This window comes from Canis lupus, chromosome 25 (assembly GCF_048164855.1).
Source record: "Canis lupus baileyi chromosome 25, mCanLup2.hap1, whole genome shotgun sequence".
In the NCBI taxonomy this organism is placed as follows: domain Eukaryota; kingdom Metazoa; phylum Chordata; class Mammalia; order Carnivora; family Canidae; genus Canis; species Canis lupus.
In genome coordinates this window covers 23904872-23931873 of record NC_132862.1, presented here as the reverse complement: position 1 = coordinate 23931873, position 27002 = coordinate 23904872, and the positions used below count along the sequence as shown (strand labels likewise).

General features: G+C 33.6%; 1 protein-coding gene across 31 annotated transcripts in view; it reads right to left on the bottom strand.

Moving 5' to 3' along the window:
* Positions 1 to 27002, bottom strand: part of SOX5 (SRY-box transcription factor 5) — a 996739-nt gene that overhangs the window by 123086 nt on the left and 846651 nt on the right. For 26 of the 31 annotated variants that reach the window (XM_072798660.1, XM_072798680.1, XM_072798662.1 and 23 more), the window contains one exon: positions 3864 to 3987. In XM_072798660.1, coding sequence (XP_072654761.1) covers positions 3864 to 3987 — 124 coding nt within the window. The remainder of the gene's footprint in view (positions 1 to 3863; positions 3988 to 27002) is intronic. The other 5 variants (XM_072798683.1, XM_072798677.1, XM_072798682.1 and 2 more) reach the window with 1 other exon arrangement.

Below are 27002 nucleotides of genomic sequence, written 5' to 3'. Positions count from 1 at the left end.
TAAAAACTGGGATATGTCTACAAATAGTAACTTAGTTGACAGTTTTCATAGACCTAACCAGTTAAATATACAGATTATTTCATTAATTTCTTCCCCTGAATGGAATGGTCTGTGAATTGAGTTGGTTGATCAAATCAATGTTTTTACATAATTCTTTTCATGTTATTTTATATATTAAAAATATTCAGTTTAATAATGTACCATTATTTTTACCTCCTTAGGAGTTTGAAAGCATTTTTAGATATCAAGAAATAAATAGGAAAATAAATAACTAGATAGAGATCCATGAAGAAGTGTGGTTTCATATTTGATTTCATTAGTAGCAAATGCCAGAACAGAATCTGAGATTTTGATAATACTACATCAATATTTGTGAATTTATCTACAAATTCATGGATAAGAGTAAACTACAACATTCTTTAAAGCTTCTTTTCTATCTAGACAGTTTGCTCTGAAATCTTTGGCTGTACTGCTATTAATTTATTTTTCTATGTTTTACAGACATTCATTCTAGCAGTTAAGAGAGAATCCAGCAACTCTATACTGTGGGTCCCACTCCACACCAATTTCTACTATTAAATTTCTCAAAAAGAAAATACTTTTATGTCCAACTTAAAACTTTTTTTTTTTTTTTTTTTTTGGAAAAGAGAAGATGCTAACTCATCTATGATTATGTTCTTCAATGATTTTTGGTTTGGGTTTAAAAAAATCTTATTTATTTTAAAGAGGAAGAATAAGCAAGCAGGGGGAGGGGCAGAGGGAGAAGGAGAGAGAGAATTCTGATTTTGAGAGAATCCTGAAGCAGACTCCCTGCTGAGAGAGTCAAGTAGACCCCGACTCTGAGATCATGACCTGAGCCAAAATCAAGAGTTGGCCACTTCATTGACTGAGCCACCCAGGTGCCCTGAACTTATGTTTTTATTTTATTTTTTCCCTGTTGAAAAAAATTTTAACTTTCTTGTGTGGTTCCCAAGATTTTTATTTTATTTTATCAAGTCACATAGTCTAAACAGAAAAATTTACCATCGATACTTTCTGTGAATGGATTGATGAAAAGCATTTAAATTTTTGATACCAAAAAATACAGGTTTTATATTGAAAGTCAAATCAAGATGAGTTGGTCAGCCTCTTTCATTGAGAGCTATGTAATAATACTCAAAATAACCGACAAGCAGAGAAGTCACATATGGTTGACAATTATGGAGAGAAAATAATAAGAAAGCAACTGAAGAGAGATTGCAAGATTTGTGTCCTTCTTCATCTCTATTCTTTCTTGCAATGTGATGAAGGAGGAATAGTCTAGACTATTGATTCCACCCAAACTGACTCAAACTGCCGGAGTGTCAACAGGGTGGTACTTTCTTTTCCTATTGGATTCTAAGTTTTAGAGTTTGGCATGATACTAGTTTCAAGCTTGCCAGCAGCTATAAAGGCTTTATTCTATTTTATTTCCAAGGTTACAAAAGAAGTGGTATTATTTATAATTTTAAACACCAAAGGTATAAATATCAAACGGTTAATATATGAACAATTTTAGAAAGGGAAAAATTTCTCCATGCCACATCACATTAACACCGAACAAATTTGGTATGCCAACTCTGTCAAATGGGAGTGAAGGAGAGGTGTTCTTGACCTTTTCCAGGCCTAGAGTTATGCTATTGTTCATACTCAATATGGTTTTCTCTTTAGCACAATATTTGCTAATGGGTCTTATTTCTACAGTTGCTTAAAAAAATTTCTTTCTGGAAAACAGAACTAGTCTATATGTATATATTGCAGGTGCAGTCTGAGGTAACTGATGATTTTTAAAAGTGTCTTTTTTTCTTCACTTTAGTAACCAAGGTTACCAAAAAACACATTGGCAACATGTGTTTAATGTGAATAGTAATTCCTTAGGAAAATGGAAACAAAACAAAACAAAAAATATTTTATGGTTAAAGATTCAGAATTTAGTGTAGCAAGAGAGTTTGAAATTCTATATTTAGAATCTAAATTATTCTTATAATTTAAATCTTTAGAATATAAATATAGTCCTTAATTGTATAAATATGTTGGTGTTTTTGGATGAATCAATCTACAGAGATAGAGTGATGTGGAAATAATACTAAATGAATAAATTCAGGATCCAGAGTGAGAACACTGTCTTAAATCAGACGAACCTGAAGTCAAGAAAAAGATGTGCAAAAGAAATCTAAAAACTGCAAAGGGCAAAATACCATACAAGAGTGAATTTTTATAGTCCTGAATTCAGCTCACTTTTTATCTAGACTCCGTAGTTGCAATCTACTCATGTCTTTTAAAATTTAAAAAACTACATCCCATTTCTTCAATATTATATAAAGAATGGTTTAAAGACTGGGAATAAATGTTAAAATGTGAACATTCAAAACACCATTTAGCAGAAAGCTTACATATGATTTCTAGTAATGTTGGACAGAGTTTCTCAACTGCAGGAAGTACTGACGCACAGCAAGATGTTAATGGGGCAATTTATTAACATATAAATGAACCCAAATACACTGGATTTTACAAAGCAATATTCTATATGAATAGCTAAAAGACGATATTTCATTAATTGTTTTCAATTATATTCTTTTGCTTTTTTTTTTTTAATTTTTTTATTGGAGTTCGATTTGCAACATATAGTTTAACCCCCCGGTGCTCATCCCATCCCCCCACCCAACTCCCCTTCCACTACCCCCTGTTTCTTTCCCAGATTAGGCGTCTCTCATGCTTTGTCACCCTCTCTGATTTTTCCCACTCATTTTCTCTCCTTTCCTCTATAATCCCTTTCACTATTTTTTACATTACCCATATGAGTGAAACCATATACTTTTATCAATGAAAGTATTCCAATAAATTCGCCTTTTCTGTATCTTTAAGGCCATGGTAATAATGTTCTGAAAGATAAGCTGCTTAGCAGTATAGTCTTTCTTTGGAATTTGCTATGTTTTTTATTTATTGGATTATAGTTGGCATTTTGGCCTTTTAAATTTTAGAAAGTGAAGTATTAGACTGTTTCCCAAACTAATATACAAAATCAGTTTTGGTAAAAAAAGAAGTCATAAAGTCTAAATTTAATAAGCAATACAAACAGCTATTTTGGTAAGACTTCTTATTTAGTGAAAAAATGTCCTTGTAATGTTTCTAATGAGGTGGTCATTCATTCATTCATTCAACAGGTAATGGAATGTTGTACTTAAATTTTAGATATAAAATTGAATGAATAAGACAGATTTAGCACCTGATCTCATAGAACTTACAATTAAAATAAAGGAGGAAATACACAAGATCCAAAGGAACTAGGAGAAAGGGATCTAACTAGGTTAGGTAAGTTTCCCCTGATCTGATTTGGAAGGTCATTAGAATACTGAAGAAAGTAAACATTGACAATATAAGTTCAGAGTCAAGAAAGAGTATGGTTTGGTCTAAGACTAAGACTAAGACTCCTGAGAAATTAGGCTGAAAACATAGGGAAGATATAGATGATGAAAGGCCAACTAATTCACATTAGGAAAAATGAGTTTATCTTAAAAGTAATGGAAAGCAATTGAAGAGCATATTCCTATCTTTGCAAAAACAAACCAAACCTGAAAATTACATTAATATTATAAAAATACACTGGAAATGGAAGTTATGAAACTGAAATATAAAGAGCAAACATTGGTTTCAGAAGCATAGATATAATCTAAGTTTTTTTAAATACCAACATAAATTCTTTTCTATACTTTCTGTGTGTTTCCTCTTTAAAATAAAAATGCTATATGAGTGATCTCATTTCTTGGTGTGGCAGGAATATTAAATTGCCTAATTTAAAGCCATTCCCTCCACCCACTCCCAAATGGAAAATCAGTGGTACTTACTACAACCAGCCTTATAGCTGAAGCCTGGAGGAAGCAGGAATCCTTGCTGGGCAGCTGCAGCCAGTGTTCGTTGATCAGGAGGAAACACGGGAATCATTAATGGCGGCAGTTGACCTTGAACCTGCTGAACGTTATAGAGCGAATCAAAGAGACGAAGTTTTGGTGCTCCATGTTTCCCACCCTCCTTACTTTATGACAAAAGAAGACCATTTATTAAATTCAAATAAACTGAGATAGAAGCTTGCTCAAACACTGGGCCTGAGGTCATGTCTTAGGAAAATTAGAGTATACCACAGTTGGAGGTGTTACCAAGCAGCTCATTTTCTCACTTGATGAATAATTTCCATATTTATTTTACATGAAGCATCACTCTTTCATACAAGAAAGCTTTTACTTATGCATTAATATAATGGTCAAAAAATTACCCTTAGGTTGAACTAAAATCTCCTTCTGTAAATCCTGTTAGGGCTCTTTCTATCTTCTAAAACACACCTAACTAAACCGGTATCATTTTACGTACACTAGCTTTTCATTATTTGAAGGTAATTATCATGTTCACGTAATATTGAAATGTTTTGAACAAAAGAGCTGGGAAAGAAGCTTAGAGAGTTACCAAGACTTTCCAATTTGTTTATAGAAAGGTAATTGGGGCCAAAAGAAAATTGATTCATCTATGGCCAAGGAATGGGACAGTTAGATCAGGTCTAAAGTCCAGTCCCTTAGACCCCATTCCGATTATACTTTTGTTTCCATCTATCATTTTACAATCAATTGAACCACTCATCAAACCACATGGTCTCTATTTTGGTCGTCATCTTTGGAATACACTTTCATTTGCTGATGTCATTCTCAGAATATGGGGTTTTCGCATCAGTAAATAAATAATACAGCACAACAGAATCACTATCTTCTTTGAACTGAGCAGAGATTTCTAGAAATATCACTTAATACAGTCATTTCCTCAGCAATGTCACATTACTGATTAATGGAAAGATTGTTATCACTAAAATAAGTAAGATTCTACTCCAAAATATTTAATTAAGCAAGATCACCCTAGTGAACATGATCATGGGTTAGCATTTGTCACTAAATACATAACCAAGAATTTACAATCATACTAAAAAAATCACATATCTGACACTTTATTCTCCCTTACTCCTCCTTCTACACATTAATTCAGTTATTTAGAAAATATTTAAAAAACACATACTATGTACAAGAAAATGAACTTGTCAGTAGGGAAACAAGAGTGAAGAAGAAAAGCAAGATTCAATGTAATGTATGCCCATTACATTACAGTGGGGAGAATGATACAAAACTAAGACAAACAAATATCCAGAAAAGATTGCAAATTCACTCAGTTGCTAATCCTAACAGCAACCCTGACTTGTTTTCCTTTCCTCATTGGCACTGAACATTCTTGAGGAACTTGTGATTCTCATAATGCTCATCATTTCTTACTTTAAAAGTCCACCTTCAGTTTGTCCATTATTTCATCTTTCGCAGTAAACCTCTGAGATATTTCTGAAATTTTGGTTGTTGAGTGTGTGCGCTGTCAGTTGCGGGGGATGTTTGAGAGAAGGGTGGGAAGGAGGGAGAAAGAGACACAGAGACAGAGAGAAAAATAAGCACTATAAGAATGAGAGATCTGTTTTCAACAATGACTCCAAATTGGAAAGCATTTATTTTAGCCAAAAGGACTTTAAACCTATAACTGCCACCAGAGTGAAACTAAAAGGGAATGACAACAAACAGGAATACAAAAAGACAGTGTCTTAGGGTTAGAGCAGAAGGTATATATCACTACAGCCAGCATTTTTTGAGCATATTGGAGGAAAGATATACCTTATGTAGAAACCAATGGAAAACAACTGATTAAAGACTCAAATTAGAGACTGCATATTGAGCAAGTTTGTAGGAATAAGTGGTCTAAAACAAGAGATAGACATCTGAGGGAAAAATAGCATGGCTGCTAGTTCAGTGCAAGAAGAGGATGCTGAGCAGAATGACAAGCAAAGAAAGAAACAGCAAACCAACTCCTGTATATATTTTATATTTTGTTGTTTGTTATTATAATTTATACAGTATGTCTCCTCCTTTCGAAGATAGCATCAGTAAGATGATGTACAAATGAATTTAACAAGAGCATTTTAGAAAGAAGAAAGGAGCCTCAAATGAAACGCATATAAGGGTTGTAAAAAGTATCCACATTTCAGGTACCTTAAAATTTGGGAAAAATAACTTCCAGAATTGTAGAAACAATAGGTTCTTGTTTTAGTGCAGTAGTTCTCATACTTGAATGTATATTAGAATCACCTGGCAAGCTTTGAAACCTCCTCAGTGCCCAGACGACATCCCATGCCAACTGAGTCTGAATCAATAGGGGTGAGACCCAGCCATGAGCATTTTTTTAAAGTTTCCCTGATGATTCCAGCGTGCATCCAGATTTGAGAAGTATGGTCTTAGAGAATGCTTTTGGTCACTGCTGACAAATCTTTTTGTCTTCTTCACATTTTGCCTTGAGTTACAAAGCACCTTTGGGTATGTAAGCAGTTGAAAGGGAGATTCCTGACTTTTACAGGTTCTGGGGCCTACAGTTTAGAGCCAGATATTAAGCTAGGTTGCTCATAGAATTCCTTCTTTTTTTTTTTTTTTTTTAGATTTTTAAAATTTATTTATTCATGAGACACACACACACACACACACACACACACACACACACACAGAGACAGAGACAGGCAGAGGGAGAAGCAGGCTCCATGCTGGAAGCCCGATGTGGGACTTGATCCATAGAATTCCTTCTAATTGAGTCTTTCATCTGTTTTTTTATGTCCCTTTTGTGAGAAACTTTTGATAGTTTGTTTCTACCCAAAGAACAGCAACCAAATCCCTCAGCGTGGCATTCAAGATTCTTCACAATTTGTCTTCAGTCTATCTTTCCAGATATGTGCCCTTCCTCAGAGCTGTACTCTTACCTCAAAGGACCATGAAGAGTTCCTTGCATACTCGGTGTTTTTCCATGCCTGAGTGTGTTCAAAAGTATTTTCTCCTCTGTTGTGAGTGATTTCTCTTTTCCTTTTCTTCTTGGCAAAATTTTACTTATTTTTCAAAGGCTTTTGAGACCCACATAATGTGTTTGCCTGTGAAGCACTTCTTTCTTGTGGTGCCAATTTTCAAGCAGAAAGAACTGTTACTTCTTTTAACCTCATAAAGCTAATACAATACTTACTGTATTGAATAATAGTTACTTGTATAACTCGAGTCTCCCTTATGACCTATGAGCTTCTTTAGGAAAGAGGTTGTAACTTATTACTGTACCTCTAGAGCTTAGCACAGCAGCTGAAACTATTATATGTATGGATAATTCATGAATAAAGAAGAAGAACAAATTATATAGTCCCATCTTTTAAAATACATCTTTGTGCACCAACTCCAAATGTCCACAAAAGGCCTGTGGACAGCAGTTATTTAATGACCAGAAAGGAATCCAATTTCACCAAAGAAGAATGACAGCATAAAGTACTAACTTCTTTGTGTTCTTATTCTTAAGCCATAGCTAAATAGTCTTATACAGGATGGTATGTCCATGCTTCTTAGGATTAGGCATGCATGAAGAAATAGAAAAGTAATCCAGAGACATTAGAGATTTATTACATATTTCTGTAATGGATAGATATGCCTGCTTATCATGTTCTAGTATCATGTTGTTTAATTATACCTTTACAATATGTTTTAATAATAGGTGTTGTTACTACTCTATTATTACTATTTTCTTTTTTCAAATATTTCCTGGCTTTTCATTTAACATTTATTTTTCCACATTAATTTTAGGATATGGGATTTCTATCTGAATTCATTAGCCTGATGGCTTCATAGCCAATAACAGGCTATATCTTTCAATTTATTCAAATCTTCTTTTGCTTCATATAATTCTTGTAGTTTTCTTGGTAATTTTACATTTATGTTTGTTTAAGAATATTTTTATTTCTGAGGCAACGTAGGTTGCTCAGTCAGTTAAGTGTCTGACTCTTGGTTTCGGCTCAGGTCATGATCTTAGGGTTGTGGGATTGAGCCCTGCATCCAGCTCTATGCTGGGCACAGTCTGCTTGGGATTCTGTTTCTCCCTCCCCCGGCTCACATACTCTCTCTATAAATAAAAAAATGAAATCTTAAAAAAATTTTATTGCTATTATAAAGGGATTTTTTTGTTATATTGTTTAACTAGTTAAACTAGTACACAGACTGTTCATGTGTGACAGTTTTTATCCAGATAATTCACTTAAACCCTAATAATTATTAATAATTTTCAGGTAGAAGTTTGAATATTTTAAAAAATAAATTGTAATGAATCCCAGTGCTTTTAAAAATCTGTGTATTCTAAGCTTTTGTCTTATTATGATTATGGAAATGCATTTTGCTTTAGTTTTATAATTTGTTTCAGTATCTTAAATTTTCCAAGTTCCAAATATATAGAATAACAGAGTGTTAAGGTTGAGAAAGATCCTACAGATTGGAACACACAATCATTCTGCTGATGAGGAAATAATGCCTTGGCCTATAAATTGTTCAAGTTCTTACATTAAGGTAGAGGCAAAGTTAATATTGGAACTACTCTTAACTCTTAATCTAGTACTCTTTTTCCACATAATGAGGAAAGCTGACTGTGGTAGGGAAGGAGAAATCATGAGGGAAAGAAAGGAACAATAATGAAGAATAAGCCTAATTTCACAGTCCCAATGATGGGTTTTCTTTAGATGATCATACAACAGATTATAGAGTATTGCACTAAAATTGAGGATAAACAGTAAAATAAATATAATCCAAAGTATGTGGCTAATCCACATATGCAGCTAAAAATGCATTTCAAAATATAGTTGATCATTATCTGTAGAATCTATATATGCAAATTTGCCTATTCACTAAATTTACTTGTTACCTCCCCTCACCACCAAATGTACTTGTATCAGTGCTTTGCAGTCACTCACAGACATGCACAAAAGAGTAAGAAATTTTGTTGGCAATTTCACTATTTAAAATGTATATAAAATCAATAATAAATATTAATAAGATGTCTTTAAAAAGAAACACACATAACACAAGGTTATGTATAGATCAAGTTATGAAAATGGTGTGACTAAAGGCTCTCAGGAACTTAACTACACCTTCCACAGGAGCATTGTTTTGTATTTGCTCACTGTTCATGGCAACTTTATAGAACATAAGTAGTGCAAATAATGAGTACCAATTGTATTACTGCTATATCTTAATTGATTTTCAGTTTACTGCTACTGAAATTTTGTCACCCTTTGGGAGAAAAGGGACACATTGCATCAAAACAGTATAATGTTTTCCTGGTTGAATTCTAAAACTAGTTTCTTATAGGGTTAGTAATTCACACTTACATATTTGCAGTTTTGAATATTTCCAATCCTATTCACTAATAACTTAGTTTATTTTCTTTCACTTAATGCATGAAATTCCTTTTAAGCTTCTAATTAAGGTTTAAAATGTGTGACATTTATAATTAAGTTTCAATAAAATTCTTTTGTCACAAAATTTTAGTTCTTTTTATAGGTAGCATGTTATTCGCTAGTTAGAACAACCCACAATAAATTTAAGAGGCTACTTCCCTTCAGACGACATATTGTTTTAACATTTTTTATCATTCCACCACATAGTGCAATCATGCCCTCGAAAATCTTAAAAATGTAATACAAACCAGCCACATTACCATACTTGTAAAAAACTAAGTTAATACTTATCAATTATTCCTAGTTAAATATTTATATTTTATGTAAATATTCTATTGCAAACCCCTTTAGTGACTCCCTGAAACTAATATATCAACTAGGTACTTAAGATTATTAATTTAGTTTTCACTCACATGGCTCAGTTTATTAGTTTATTCATTCAATCAACATTTTCACTAAGCAGAATGTGCACTTTTGGGAAGCCTGGGTGGCTCAGTGGTTGGGCATCTGCCTTTGGCTCAGGTCATGATCCTGGGACCCAGGATCAAGTCCCACATCGGACTCCCTGCGAGGAGCCTGCTTCTCCCTCTACCTATGTCTCTCCCTCTCTCTCTGTGTCTCTCATGAAGGAATAAATAACAGCTCTTTAATAAAAATGCAATTAAAAAAAAAAGAAGAAGAAAGAATGTGCACTTTTTTTGGTAACCAGGGATGCAAAGATGAGTTCACATGCGATGATATTTCCTCTCTAGGAGCTCTGAGTCTGGTGGAGCATGTGGGTAGGTAACTATAATACATTGCCATTAAGTGAACAACAGAGACTTGTATAGGATACTATGGAAGCACAGATGAGAGACTCCTTTGGCCAGGAGATATCAAGACAAGCCTCAGGGGGACAGGTCCAACAGGTACAGGGTCTGAACCAATAAGTAGGAGTTAGTCAAGCAAAGAGATGGGAGTGTAGGAAAAGAATTCTAAGCAAAGAAGGAGACATGAACAAAGAAATAAGGAGAAGAAAAAGCACCACGTGAAGGGGAAGCCATCTGAGCAGTCTGGGTTAGCAAAAAATGTAAGAAGGAAGCAGTGGTGAGAAGGTCTATCTGAATTAGTTTGTGTATCAGGGTAAAAAGCATGAAATTCCCAATCTAGGCTCTGGAGAACCACTGAAGGGTTTTAAGTAGGTTAGGTAGAGTACTATGATAGGTATAGGGAGGAATTTGAAAGACCAAGCTTAGAGACCAGGTAGGAAATGATCAACTAGTAAGCTAACAGAGTCAACCAGGCAATAGATTATGAGGGCTTGATCAGTAATAGGAGGGTCAGGAATAAGGAGAAAAAGCCAAGAAACATTTTTTTAAAGATGAGAGACGTTGATAATGGGGGGTTGTTATATATGTGTGGGTACCTAAGAAATCTATGTACCTAAGTATTTATATATATAGTGAATAATATATATATATATATTTATATATAGCAAATAAAAATGTTTATATACAGTGAATAATATATATAGTGAATAAAAGGAGTCAAAAATAACTTTCAGATGTTTAGTTTACACAGCTATTTATACCAAAATAAAAGCACACAGAGGTAGTGACAGTTTTCATGGAAAGGAAGATATTATGTGTTTGAGGTACCCGAATATCATTCTATTGGAGATATCTTGTCAGCAGACAGATAAGGCTCCAGTCTAAAGCTAGGGAAGAGATCTTTAGAGACTATGGTCTGGGGAGTCAGCAGCTGATAGAGTGAACTAAACAATCTACAGAGAGTCTAAAGTATAACGAGAAGAAACAGCTTAAAATCATCCTGGTCACAACAATGATTCAAGGATAAACAAAGGAAGAGGAATCTACGAGTGGAGAGGTAAAATAAAATAATGAGTACAGTGTCACAAAAACAATGGAATTTCAAGGCTGATGTAGTGACTAAAAGTGGACACATGGCATAAAGAGTATTTTAGAGACAAAAAATAATATATTTTGGAATTGTTAATTAGAGGATAGTGATGAATCTAACGATATCAGTTCCATTAGAAGAGAGAATAGAGACCATATTGCAAAAAGTTGCAGACTCAATGACAGGGGAAAAAAAGAAAAGAAGACACCAATGTAGATTATTGTTCAGAGAAGGTTTGAGAAGTTAGGAGACACATCTGACAGTAGATACATAGGGATGCATAGACTTTATTAGGTAGCAGTGTTTTTAGCACATTTATTGACTGAAAGGAGCAAACAAATTGAGAATTTTAAACATAGGAAAGTGAAATCAATTGGTGGACCAAAGTTCCAGAGGAGGCTAAAAAGCAAGGCAGCATGTAGGGATTAGTTTTGAATGAGACTAACAACTCTCTCTGGGCCCTGATGATTGGTGTTATTTGAGTGGATATTTGGTGTTATTTAAGTGGATATTTTATATGTAGGGAAATGAGAAGGTAAAGAAAATCAGGCCTCAGTGATGAAGGCAAGGTTACATGCCCAAAATGAGAGAGACTGGGATTGAACAAGGGAGTTCAGCAAAGGAAAGGGAATTTGGGATCATCATTGAGAGAAATGAAAAAGAAAGTAAACCATGGACAACTAAAAAGAGTACTAGAAAACTTCTTGTTGTTCAAGCAACAATGGTGGTAAATTTGCTCAGACTACACACACAAATGTTAAAATAAAAGGCAGCTATACAATTTAAGTCATCACAATTACAAATCAAATGTAAAATCTAAAACTTTCCAATGTTCCTCGAGAGTTTAGTCAGATGAGTACTGTTGTGTTCAAGCACACATCATCTTTAGGGATCAGTACATCTACAACTGAAATCTTGCCACCTTCAGTAGGGAACTTAGCAGCTGTTTAGAAGCACACAGTGATGCTACACAGTAGTTTCTGAGAAAATGAAGAAGGTAATAGCCAAGTGAGATTGCAAGAGGGGTTTAGGTAGGCAGGATATAATTACCCAAACTGGAGTAACTGGAAAAACAAAGCTGATTTTCTATGATTAGCGAGAAGAGGCATGGGATCCTCAATGACTAGTAACAGTTTGTGATTTTTCATTTTGTAGAACAGAAAGTAGATTTGTCAGTTTATCCTATCCAACGCAATGGTCTTTAGGAAAGAAAAAAAACTATACTAAAATTAAGAATAAAGGAGTCCATTTATCTTCCAATTAATCTACTAGGAAGACTAAAGAAGATCTCATTGAGAGATACAGGGACATAGAAACAGTGCTTAAAATTGCAATGTCTGCCTTTCACTTCCCAACAGCCACACTGGAGTTGTATGGTCTCTAATTTCATGTGCTTCAAGACAAAGACAAAGTAGCCATATTCTTTTAGAACAAAAATGAACAGCCATGTGGATTTTTTTACATAGTACTCTTCTTCGGCAAAAAGCCACAGAACTTTTTTTAAAAATCGTTTCCAAGGATGAAAGTGACTTTGCCAAGCAAAGTGGCTTCAAAACAGGCCTCAAAAATACTAATAGAAAGACAGATGGTTCTACTAAGAGCTTGGCTGCCAAAATTAAAAAAAAAAAAAAAAAAAGTAGGAAAAAAAAAAAAAGAAAGGAGTGATGCTATTGAAGCTGACTGCAAAGTTATCTGATGACTACAAATACTTTTGTCCCATTGCAAGTGCTAACTCTGCCTCCAGGGCTGATAGAGCCAAACTAGTAACTTCGCCACATCCGATCCCCCTGTATTCCCACCCCTCCTAAATAAAACCTGTCAGCGCCAAGCCCTGCAAAACTGCACAAGCATGCACTTGATTCAGACTGCTCTGCAGAAGCAAAATATTGCGTTGAAGAACTCCTATTTCGGAACAGACCCACAAGGAAAATTGCTTTTCTTTTCAAAACTGCCTGTCACATTTTCTTTTTCTAATCCCCCCTCTCCTCCTCCTCTCTGTCACCAAAGGGCCCCTGGGCCCTATGAGTCTAGATGATACAAACTCAATTTGTATAAAGAAGGCAAGAAGCAGCACCACAGAGAGGTGGAGATGGTTTGCAAGGATAGAGAAATAATCCAGTCAAGACACTGCAATTTTCTTTCCAAACTACTACTACAATAATACCTCCACTTTATTTCCTTCAGGGCAACTGTCATTTCTTTTTAACCAGATTGCTACTAGAGATAATAGAAACTGAAATATTATATGGTCACTGACTCTTCCTTTCAATGGCTCATTTCACTATTGCATTTTTACTTTTGCATGATGTGTTTATTGTTGGCATTGTTACTAGCATACAACCACTTTCAAATGATGTAGAATTAAGACCTCTGTCACTTTAAGGCCATGAAATTTCATTCTTAATACCATGCAGGTTTCAGTTGTATAGTTTTCTTGTCTAATAGTACCTTTTATTTATTTTCAAAATTTAAGCATTACATTTTTATGCAGCATCATTTTAATACACATTAAATTCATATCAACCAAAATGATGGCATTTCTTATAAATATAAAACATGCTTAAACAAAGTATATTTGCTGACTTAAGGAAAAACGTCTATTTTAAAAGTTGATAATCATAGAAACTTGAGAGTGGCAAAAATATGGTGTTAAATAAGAAAGCAATTGTGAAAGAGTATGGGAAAAACAGCCATTTCATTTGCCAAGGACAATTTTGAGCTGAATGAAAGAATTAAAAAGGCAATGATTAAAATATCTCAAATGATGCATTATTTAGGATTAGATTATCATCCGTTTCTTAATGGCAATATTTTATGTAGTTCGATAGCTGTTACTTGATAAAATCAAAGTCTTTCTTTATAATGCAACTCTATTTATTTCTTCAAATGTGTGTAACTATTTGTATTACTTATCATGGTTCCTGACAACAAAACATTCTAGTTCATATGATTGTGCATGGTTCTCTATTTGCATGAACAGAATCAGGCTTTGCAAATACTAATACAATCTTATATCATGCGTTACTATGTCAATTGTAATTTACATGCAAATGAAAGACAACGTAAAATATAATGCACAACATGAAATATAATATGTTTTTCAATTATATTTCTCAGGACACTATCATTAGAAAACTTAATAAAATTCACTATTTATTGATTTCTGATTTATGATGTTTTGCTAGATGGCCTATAATAGATTATTAGTGATTTTTTTTCCTCATGCAACATAAATCTCAGTTTAACATAAGTTCTTTAAAATATTACCTCAAAAAATTATCACGTTGTGGGGAGGGTTAAACTGTAACTGACTGCCAACGTGTACAGGGTTTCTTTTTGGAGTGATGAAAATGTTCTGGAATTAGACAGTGGGGATGGTTACAAAACACCATGATTATACTAAAAACCACTGACTTGTATGCTCTAAAAAAGAGTGAATTTAATGAAATATGAACTGTATCCTGATTAAAAAAAAACAAAATAAATAAATTTTAAAAGATCATATTAAAAATATACGACTTTACTACTATCTGAAGCAGCATTAAATGTGCTTTCAAATAGTCATGTATAATATTAGAATAATTTTTTGTATTTTTATGAGGCCCTTGCACATAAATTAGTTCATTTATACTTCATCCTGCCTCTTGGAGATCAGCAGGTCAGGTATTTTTTTGGTTTGTTTTTTGTTTTTAGGTCAGGTGTTGTTATTTCAATTTTATTAATAAGTTAATTGGATAGGAAAACAAATAATTTGGAGAGTTACCCATGACCACACTAGCCAAAACTAGAGCCAAGTCTAGAACTTAAATTTTTGAGTCTGCTCAATTATTAGGCAAAATTATAAAACAAAAATTAAATAATTTTCTGAAATAAAAATACTGATTTATATAAAGAGTAGAGAAACATCATCAATATTAATTTCCATATATATTTGCTCAGCATAAAAAATGATCATATTTAAATTATCTTTAAAAGATAAAGTTCTATTATGTTTTAAGAGATTTTTTTATGGCAAGGGTATCATTTTGACTTTGATTTTCATCTTTATATTACAATTTATTTTGCTTTATAGTTTCTGTCCACAATGTTCTTTAAAAATTTTCAGTATATATACATATTACTTTAATAATCTGAAAATTAATCTGAAAACCAGAGATGTAATAGAACATTATAGTGCCTGGAATAGCATAGAAGAATATTTAATACAGGAATTGCTATCCTAAAGATCCCTAAAGATCTTAAATTGTGAGACTTTGTTGGCTATTTTGGTAGAAAACGGGAAAAAGTTCTTTGATATGTGACTAAAGAATGATTGAAAAGATTTAAATTTTTTCACTCTGAATTTCATAAAATGTATATATAAAATTAACATGTATTTCAAAGTTTCCTGAAATCATTACCAATTACTTTGACCTTTATTAGTTTACTTCTTGCTGAAATATCCTATAACACCAGTATTTATTCTATGAAGTGAGCATTGGATTATGAAATCTTAACATTTTCTATTTCTTGCTGGTGTTACTTTACACTTCCCTCTTTAGATTTCAGATTATTTCTGGACAAGAGACATTTTATTCTTGGATCTGTTTTCAAATTAGAGGAGGTGAACAGGATGCCTGAGTGGCTCAGTGGTTGAGTGTCTGCCTTTGGCTCAGGGCCTGATCCTAGGATCCGGGATCAAGTCCTGAATTGGGTTCCCTGTGAGGAGCCTGCTTCTTCCTCTGCCTATGTCTCTGGCTCTCTCTCTGTGTCTCTCATGAATAATAAATCTTAAAAAGAAAGAAAGAAAGAAAAACTTTAAAAAAATTAGAGGAGGTGAAGATGAAAACTTCACCTGATTTCTACTCAAGGACTACTTTTTCCTTAAAACCCAACTTCAGTATCACTGTCTTTTTAAAGACTACCCAAACTCCCCAAGCAAAATATATTCATTCATGTGTTGAGTGCCTGCTTTGTGCTCGGTACTGCTCTCATGTCTAGGAATATTGCAATTAATCAGGCAGACAAACACTACAGGAAAAGGAATGCTGGGATGGAGGCTACAAGTTTAAATATGGGATCAATGCTAACAGTGCCATAAAAATCTGGAAGAACAGACACAATAAACCTCAATAACCCGGGGAAAAGTGTTCCAGGCAAATGGAAGAGAAGATGTTAAAAGCCTAAAGTAGTAGGGCATCTGGGTGGCTCAGTTAGTTAAACATTGTATTCTTGCTTTCTGTTCAGGTCAAGATCAGGGCTCTGCACTCAGCAGGGGGCTGCTTAAGATTCTCTCTTTCCCTCGGCCTCTGGCCCCTCACCCCAATTTCTCCATCTCAAAACAAAAAAAACAACCCCCCCCAAAAAAACAGGGGTGCCTGAGTGGCTCAGGTGGTTAAACATCTGCCTTCAGCTCAGGTCATGATCCTGGTATCTTTGGGAATGAGCCCCACATCAGGCTCCCTGCTCAATGGGGAGCCTGCTTCTCCCTCTCCTGCTGGGCCTCCCTCTGCTTGTGCTCTTTCTCTCTGTCAGATAAATAAATAAATCCTAAAACAAACACTAAGATAAGAGTGCATATGCTGTGTTCAACAAACCATTTCCTTCTGTCTCTACTCCATATAAGGATTCCACTAAGTTGAAATTACCTGTGTCGGTTTCCATGAGTAAGCTGCCCTAGGGGCAGGACATAGCAAACTCATATTGGTATCCACAATATCCAGCTTACTGTCTAGCATACAGTACATGTGCAATTTATGTCAATTACACCAATTATTTTAAAAGAGAATTACTATTAGGAAAAGCTACTACTCATGTTTCAGCCTGTATTTTTTTCAATAGGAGTAACTAGTTTATTAAAACATTTCTTTTACACAAGGGGTTTTAGGCTTTATTTCATTTTCATTCAAGATTTAACATTTTTTCTCAAAGTTAATACCCTAAAGCATGCCATACAGCTGTTGCCATTTTTAACTCCAACTCATTACCTTCCTCAGACCCTAGTTTTAGTGTCAATGATGCTAAGTTAGGTTTCATGCACTTCATTATTCCTCAGGAGATGAGAGAAATAAGTCTGATGTGTCCTTACTGAAATACCATAAGAACTGCAGTTAGATGTTATTTATGATAAGACTGCAATTTTTTATGATTCGTATGGAATGAATCCATATGTTAGAAGATTAGGAAATTAGTTCAAATATGAAACATCATGTGCTACTAAATACAGTTGAATTTTTTTGCTATCTGTTATCCATATATCAACATATAAAGCAATGTTACTAAAAGGTATGAAAACACATGAAGAATACAGTTTAATTTATAGACATGAACTTGTATACGCTAATTTTTTTTTTTTTTAATTTTTGACTGGGGATCTCCAGGTGGCTCAGCGGTTTAGCGCCTGCCTTTGGCCCAGAACGTAATCCTGGAGTCCCAGGATTGAGTCCCATGTCGGGCTCCCTGTGTGGAGCTTGCTTCTCCCTCTGCCTGTGTCTCTGCCTCTCTCTCTCTCTCTCTCTCTCTCTCTCAGTCTGTGTTTCTCAAGAATAAATAAATAAAATCTTAAAAAAAAAATCTTGACTAAAAATTCATGTAAAATAACTATATACTTAAACTATGTATTATTTTTATTTTGTATAAGAAAATAAATGTGATTATACTGCTTAAATTTTTCTTTTTTTAAAAAAATTATTTGACAGAAAGAGAGAGAGCACAAGTAGGCAGAGTGCCAGGCAGAGGGAGAGGGAGAAGCAGGCCCTCCACTAAGCAGAGCCCAAAGTAGGACTTGATCCCAGGACTCTGGAATCATGAACTGACCCAAAGGCAGGCACTTAATTGACTGAGCCATCCAGGTGTCCCATTTAGATTCCTTTTATTCAAATTTTTCCTAGTGTGTAATTTCAGTTTTTAAGCTAGCTAGTATTAGATTTGTGTGAATGTCTAATATATGAAAATTTGTTTTTTTTTTTTTTAATTTTTTTTTTTTTATTTATTTATGATAGTCACAGAGAGACAGAGAGAGAGAGAGGCAGAGACATAGGCAGAGGGAGAAGCAGGCTCCATGCACCGGGAGCCTGACGTGGGATTCGATCCCGGGTCTCCAGGATCGCGCCCTGGGCCAAAGGCAGGCGCCAAACCGCTGCGCCACCCAGGGATCCCTGAAAATTTGTTTATTTGTAGCATGCAAAGAGTATACGGAGTCAGTAATGAAAAGCATTATAAGCATGGGAAGAAGTCCTTACCACAAGTATTCCCACAAACAAAACCAAAAGTAACATTTCAAACATGTCCCCCAAATGCAACCATATTAGGGGCAGATTAATATCTAGTTCCATTCCTTTGGATGGAAAAAAAAATCCCTGCTCTTTGAGTAATAATGGACACTGCCTCAGAGTCTCTATTGGAACTTGGTACTCAGATGCTTGTCTAACTCTACGATAGTTGAAGACATTCTAGCAGTAAGCCACTCACTAGAACATTTGTCACTGAAAATAAAATGTGTGAAATTACCAGAAAGGGCATGTTAGATGTTTCTTAAACTGAAAATGTGAAATATTTTTGTAATTGGACAATCCATTGAACACAGTGTCATTTATATAATCAAAAGTTTTTAAATCTAGTCGAGAAGGAATATTGTTATTCCACTGGAAATACATTCAACAAGGAACTGTACACTACTTGCAATAATAAAAGTATGGCTATTTTTACTACTTTACTAAATTTACTTGATACTGTCCAGCAAAATGCACTATAATTTGACTATGCATAATGACAATATTTAAATAAAGATGAATTATGCAATACCATTGGTATTTTGCTAAATCTACAGACTACTTTTTCTATTAGAAATTGTCTTTATGTCATAAAAATTATGACAATTCTAGTTTTTTATGGATGTTTTATTAGATGAAAAGAGAACATGGACTGATTACATGAATTCTTTCCATCTGTCTGCCCTTTATCAAAAAATATTTGATAGATGGTTGTTAATGTTAACACCTACTCTGTTTCCCTAAGCTTCTCTCATGATCCTTTTTTTCCATGTTGACTTTTTGCACAATTCTATTTTTCACTCATCCAAACTCACAATAACTTTATGAGATAGAGCCTTTCATCATCTCCATTTTACAGGTGAGGAAACTGAGGCACACTTAAGTCAGATGGATAGCAAGTAAAAGAGCTAGAATTCAGGCTTTTAACCATCATACTTTATAGTCACTAAAATAAAGGATACACTCATAAATAAATCTTACCACAACAAAATAAATTATGTGAAAAATTTTAAAATCACAAAAATTTTGAACATAGCTTGAAAATAATTATTTCAACACAGAATTTTTAAAAAGTATAATGGAAATAGTATTAAATATTAAATATCCTAGAAATATCGCTGTTACAAAGAAGTAGATCCTGGTTACACAATAACCAACATATTTTTTGATATACAGCCTCCAACCACGTTGAACATGGAAGAAAGGAAGGACTAGTAAGTTGGAAGTAGGTGAGGAGTTATACTGGTGGCAAATATAGGTGACATCACTTAGAACCCAAGATAAAGCCCTAGGTCCCTACAAATCTAACCTTCCAATTCCTGCATCAATTCAGGACAAAAAGGGGAGATATATCATTGCTGAAAGATGAGTTTAAAAGAAAATATTGGAATTAAAGCAAACACACTAGAATGTTTCTAAAACAGCTTTGGTAGAAAACTACTGATGATAATCATGATTAGAATGATGATTATTCTTTGACAAATATTGAGGGCCTATGATGTATAAGATATTTTCCCAGGTACTTGAAAACTATAGTAAAAAAAATTCAACAGACTAAAATCCCTAATTTCATTGACTTTACATTCTACTACTCTAAAATACTAATCATAATAATGAACTTCTATTATTTAACTACAGACCTTACTTGAGTTTGCAATTCAAAAGCTTCCTATATGGTCAGTAAAATCCCAAACTACAAAATTAAAAATAAGTGGTCTCTGGTTTGTCCTGTGTCCTGGAACCTGGCAAAATAATTCAGTAAAATAGGCCAGACGTCACCAATTTAGATACTATGATTTCCCACAGATTAAGTTCAGCCAAACATAAACTCACTAAAAAATTATGAAGAATAATCTAGCATGTGTAAGAGCAGAATCAAGAAACAATAGATTTAGACACTCAAAAGCAGCCAAGTATTAGATCATCAGATAAAGAATAAATAAATATGCTTAAAAGGTTTACTTAAGTAAAAGTTGGAATAAAAAAATTCAAATTAGTATCAAATTAAAAAAAACTATCAAAGATATTCAGGAAAAATGTTAAAAGTGGTTAATAGAACTTTGAGAAGTGAAAAAAGAATAACTGAAATTTAAAATTCATCAGATGGATACACAATAATTAGATACAGGTGATGAGAGAAGTCATTAACTGGAAAATACTTCTAAAGAAATTAGCCAGATTTCAGTTCACAGAACTAAGGAGATGGAAAATATGAAAGACTTGTTACGTGTTATGGTGCTAGTATGAGATGGTCCAACAAATCTTAGTCAAAATTTTAGAAGGGAATAGAAAAAACAATAAAGGTAGGCACTATTCTAAAAATTAATGGTTGAGAGCTGTTCTGAGTTTGAAAGACATAGACCCATAGATGCAAGAGACAAAATTTATACAAACAGAAAAATTGAGAAGAAAATATCACTTAATACTCTTTTAAAAACTTCAGAAAAACAAAGGCACCCAGGCAGAAGTCATCAACCTAAGAATGACAATTAGTGCGACAATAAACTTCCAAACAATAGCACTAGAAGCCAATGGAGAGATAAAAGAAAATAACTGTCACCTTCAAAGTGTTTCCCAGTAAACAATTTGAAAAAAACAAATGCAAAATAAAGCCTTTTAGTTCCAGGAAAAGTCAACTATGGATTCCTTCACTAAAAGAATTTTTAAAGTATACCTTCAGAAAAAAGCAAAGGTACCCTAGAAAGAAATATGAGGGAAGTAATTGGTGAATATGTCAGTAAATAAAAATAAACTTTGTTCAATGAAAATAATGACCAATAGTTGGATTAAAAAAAGAAACAGAGAGGGCTAACTCCAGCAACAATAACATGTCAAATAAGAGAAGAATAGTCATAGTTATGGAGTCCTAATATTATTATTTTATAGCCCAATTCAATATTTGTCAATTTCAGACTCTCTTACCATAAGTAGACTTGTTAAATTTTCAAAGGCAACCCATAAAAAAACAGAAATACAGTAGATAATGCCTAAACCAATAAAAAGTGATACAAAAGAAAACTAGACATTATATACAAAAAAAGAAAAAAAATAAATAAAACATGGTCCAAATAGAAAGCATGAATAAAATGAGACACAAGTTTTTTTTTTTCTTTTTAAGATTTTATTTGTTTATTCATGAGAGACACACACACAGAGAGACAGAGACACAGGCAGAGGGAGACAGGCTCTCTGCAGGGAGCCTGATACAGGACTCAATCCCAGGACCCTGGGAATACAACCTGAGCCAAAGGCAGATGCTCAACCACTGAGCCACACAGGTGTCCTGAGAGATTTAAGTTTAACATAATAAATGTAAGTGGACAAAGCTTATAAGTTAAAAAACAGAGACTAACAGATTTTTAAAATATTTTCTTTTTTTTCTTTCTTTCTTTTCTTTCTTTCTTTCTTTCTTTCTTTTCTTTCTTTCTTTCTTTCTTTCTTCTTTCTTTTTCTTTCTTTTCTTTCTTTCTTCCTTTCTTTCTTTCTTTCTTTCTTTCTTTCTTTCTTTCTCTCTATCCATTTATCTATTTATTTAGAGACCAAGTATGAGGAGAGGCAGATGGAAGGGAGAGAGAATCAAGCAGACTCCACACGAAGCATGGAACATGAAACAGGGCTTGATTCCATGACCCACAGATCATGACCTGAGCCAAAATCAAGTCAGACACTAAATCAACTGAGATCATCCATTTGCCCACCGACAGATTAAATTTTTAAGAAGGGAGGACTGGGTGACTCAGTGGTTGAGCATCTGCCTTCGGCTCAGAGCATGATCCCGGAGTCCCCGGATCAAGTTCCGTATCGGGCTCCCTGCTGGAAGCCTGCTTCTCCCTTTGCTTATATCTCTGCCTCTCTTTTTCTCTCTGTCTTTTATGAATAAATAAATGAAATCGAAAGAAAGAAGAAAGAAGAAAGGAAAGAAAGAAAGAAAGAAAGAAAGAAAGAAAGAAAGAAAGAAAGAAAGAAAAAAAGAAAGAAAGAAAGAAAGAAAGAAAATTTTAAGAAAACCCAGCTATATCTATTGTATAAGAGTTACACCTAAATAGTAATGCCAACAAGTGTTAAAAAGGGGTGAAAAAGCTATATCAAGCAAATATTAACCAAACAAATGAATAAACAAAGAAAGTAAGGTGCCTATTTTAGTATCATACAAAATAAACTTTAATGCTAAAAGGATTATTGTGGATACAGAGCTTAAATAATTAATTATAAAAGTTTCATTTCATCAGGAAGATATAATAATTCTGATTATATACCTATTTAACATATTACTGGAAGTCCTAGATACAGCAATTAGACAAGAAAAAGAAATAAAAGGCATCTAAATTGGTAAGAAAGAAGTAAAATTTTCACTATTTACAGATGACAAGATACTATATACAGAAAACTTTAAAAATGCTACCAAAAACCTACTGGAAGTAAATGAATTTAGTAAAGTCACAGAATATAAAATAAATATGCAGAAATCTGTGAATTTGTATACACCAATAATGAAGTAGCAGAAAAGAAATTTTTAAAAATCCCATTTACAATTGTACCAAAAATAATAAAATAATCTGGAATTTAACCAAAGAGGTGAAAAATCTGTACTATGAAAACTATAAAACACTGACAAAAGAAATTGAAGATGACAAGTAGTGGAAAGATATTCCATTCTCATGGATTGGAAGAATAAATAATGTTAAAACGCCCATGCTACCTAAAATAATCTACAGATTTATGCAATCCATATCAAAATACCAACAATGTTTTTCACAGACCTAGAACAAAGAATCCTAAAATCTGTGAGGAACCACAAGGGACCTCAAATAGCCAAGACAATGTTGAAAAAGAATAAATCTTGAGGTATCACAATCCCAGATTTCAAGATATAATACAAAGCTGTAGTAATCTAAACAGTACAGTTTGGGCACAAAAGTAGATACATACATCAATGGGACAGAATAGACCAGAAATAAATCCATGCTTTTATGGTCAATTCATCTACAACAAAGGAGGGAAGAATATACAATAGAGGAAAGACAGTTTCTTCAGATAGTGTTGAGAAAACTGGACTTGGAATAGAATGAAACTGGACTGCTTTCTCATACCATACACAAAAATTAATTCAAGATGGATTATAAATCTAAATGTGAGACCTGAAACTATAAAAGTCCTAGCACAAAGCATAGGCAGTAATTTCTTTGACACTGGCTGCAGAAACATTTTTCTAGTTATGTCTCCTCTCGCAAGGGAAACAAAAGCAAAATTAAATTACACCAAAATAAAGGGCTTTTGCACAGTGAAAGAAACCATCAACAAAATGAAAAGGAACCTACTGAATAGAAGATATTTGCAAATGATATATTTGATAAGGGGTTAATTTCCAAAATAAATAAAGAACTTATATAACTTAACACACAGAAAATAATCCAATTAAAAATGGGCAGAGGATCCAAATGGACATTTTTCAAAAAAGACATACAGATGGCTAGCAGACACATGAAAAGATGCTCAACATCACTAATCATCAGGGAAATGCAAATTAACACCACAATGAGATATCACTTTACACCTGTCAGAATGGCTAAAATCAAAAAGATAAGAAATAACAAGTGTTGGCAAGGATGTGGAGAAAAAGAAAATCTCATGCAGTATTGGTAAGAACGCAGACACTGTGGAAAACAGTATAGAGATTCCTCAAAAAATTAAAATTAGAATTTCCACAAAATTGAGTAATTCCACTACTGGGTATTTACTCCCCAAAATTAAAGCACTAATTTGAAAAGATATATGCACTCCCATGTTAATTGCTGCATTATTTACAAGACATGGAAGCAACCCAAGTATTCACAGATAGATGATTGGATAAAGAAAACACACACACACAAACACACACACACACACACACACATACACACTGGAATATTACTTAGACAAAAAAAGAATGAAATCTTGCCATTTGCAACAGCATGAATGGATCTAAAGGGTATCACATTCAGTGAAATAAGTCAGTCAGAGAAAGACAAATACAGTATGATTTCAATCATATGTAGAATTTAAGAAACAAAACAAAGAGAAAAAAAAGATAAAATAAAAACCAGACTCTTAAATACAGAGAGCAGAGGGGTGTGCCAGAGAGGTTATGAGTGAGGAGATGGGTGAAATAGATAACAGGGGAAAAAAGTTATATGTATCTTAAAAAAAAAAAGGACCTCATAATTTGTAAAGCAATAATTGAAAGCTGCAAAGAGAAATTAGAGAACCCCCATTATTGTGGGCCATTTTAGTACAAATTTCTTAATTACTAATAGCTCAAGTGAAATTAGTGAAGACATAGTAATTTGGACAATATAATTAGAAAGCTTAACCGAGTGGACATGTATAGAATTTTGCACCCAGTAATTACAGAATACAAACACTTTTAAGGCAAACAGGACACTTATACAAACTATCCACACACTAAGCCATAAAGCAACACCCCAAAGATTTCAGGGATTTAGCCATATGCAAAGTTATGATGAAATCATTTGATTTTAGAAGGAGAAGAAAATGATAAGATTTTTAAAAATTGGACTCCAAAAATTACAACACCTCTTTTTGAATCAGGAGTTTGTCCAACTCCAGATTTATGAGATACATTTTAACAAAGACTGAAACATTTACCTGGGAATTGAGTCTATGTTTCTATGAAAAATACAATTTGATCATTGAAATTGGATCCTTATTTGCTAAATGTGCTTTACCATTGACAAGTGGGATCATTAAAATTGCTGTGTTTGTTCTAATTAATGTGTGGGTGGTTGGCAGGAATTAGAGGTTATTTAATATCATGTAATGGTTAGCAATTCAAAACCTGTGCAGTTTGAAGACTGTACTATGGGGAAAGCAATCATGAAGAATAAATTTAAAGTCATTTTGTTTTTTAAAAAGTCAGCATCAGACACAAAGCTTTTAAATTCTGAACATGCATTTTAAGCTTTTTGTACAATATTTTGTTAACTGAAACAATAAAAAGGACTAAAAACATATCCGTGGATGTTTGAAAAAATATACGTGGTATATATATGCACATGATTTTCAAGACTTTTGAGAAAATCTTAGAAATGAAGTTGATAAGATACTAGCTGTAAAAAGAGCTAAGGTTGATATAATCTTATAAAATAATAACCACTTAACAAGTTGTGTATGGATTTTGATAAAATCGAAGTTTTTAAAATTTTCACTAAAATGCCCATTTCTTTAACCGATGAGCTTAGCACACATTTCAAATGAATAAAAACATGTATAATACAGGCAAAAGCTATAATAGCATGTTTTGATGTATATCGAAACCACATTTATATCAGTATAAATTAGTTCATAAGAACTAATACTAAATAATTATTGAGGTAGCTTTTCCACAAATTTATAAAGGAAGTAAATTCTCCAAGGTGGTATGAACATGGATAGGAAAACCATGCCCTGATGTTGGTGTAAGTCTCTGAGTTAAATATATATATTTCTGATTATATAACAGGGAAATGTGTGGCAAAGATTCTCTACCATTTCAGTTTTCTGTCTTGTGTGACCATCCTCATTGCCAGTGGGATTATTATGTGATTTATTTTGTTGGGTATTTTAAAAAATAAAACGAAAAAGAAAATGAAACCTATTAGAATCCTGAAAACTTTTATAAAAATGTCTATCTGCATCCTTGAACTAAGTTCATGACCGACCCAGTGAACCTATCACTCATTCTTATTGGGTCATTCATCTTTCAAAACCACTGTTTTCATTTGTTAGTCTTACCACGATTGATACCGTCTACAGAGCTACTACTCCTGAAGCTTACATGTGGTTCTCAACACACACATGTACTTAGCAAGACCTGATTCTCATCACAGGGAGACTTCAGTCTGTAAATGGTTCACCTGGAAGAATGCAATAACAGAAGAAAAGACCCCAATGTTTTAGTACATGCATTTATCAGCAACAGAAAGCATAATAGTTCAAAACGAAAAGAAATAGTATTTCAATTTTATTAGCAACCCATTTTTACTTGACATTTTGTATGTATTTGCTGACAGTTTTCTTATTATTTCTTTCCCTGTACGGGCCCCAACACCCCATTGGTTCATAAGTTCTTTTCACCACATAATTTTGAGTAAGGGAAAAGAAAAGAAAAGAAAAGAACTTTTCATACATGCTTACTGAGTTAAAAATACTGAAGTCAACAAGGGAGTTAAGAAAGATGGGACTAGTGGTGGAAGAAAGGGGAAGGAGGATGTGAGAGAAATAAATGCCTAAGAATACACGCAGTGTAGAGAAGGAAAAAAATGCACTTTCAACATCTTCCTAGTTTCAGTGTTATATATTAAACGTAGACGCAAGATTCTCAGGTTCATCTCTTTCAACTAGAAATGTGCTCTACTCTTACTTCCATTTCTAAGCCACTATAGGTATTAAACAGCAATTTACATGTGATTTGCATTTTTTTTGTACTTGTGGTTTTGGTAAGTCTTCCAAACCTAATGACTGTTCCTTTGGCCAGCAACATA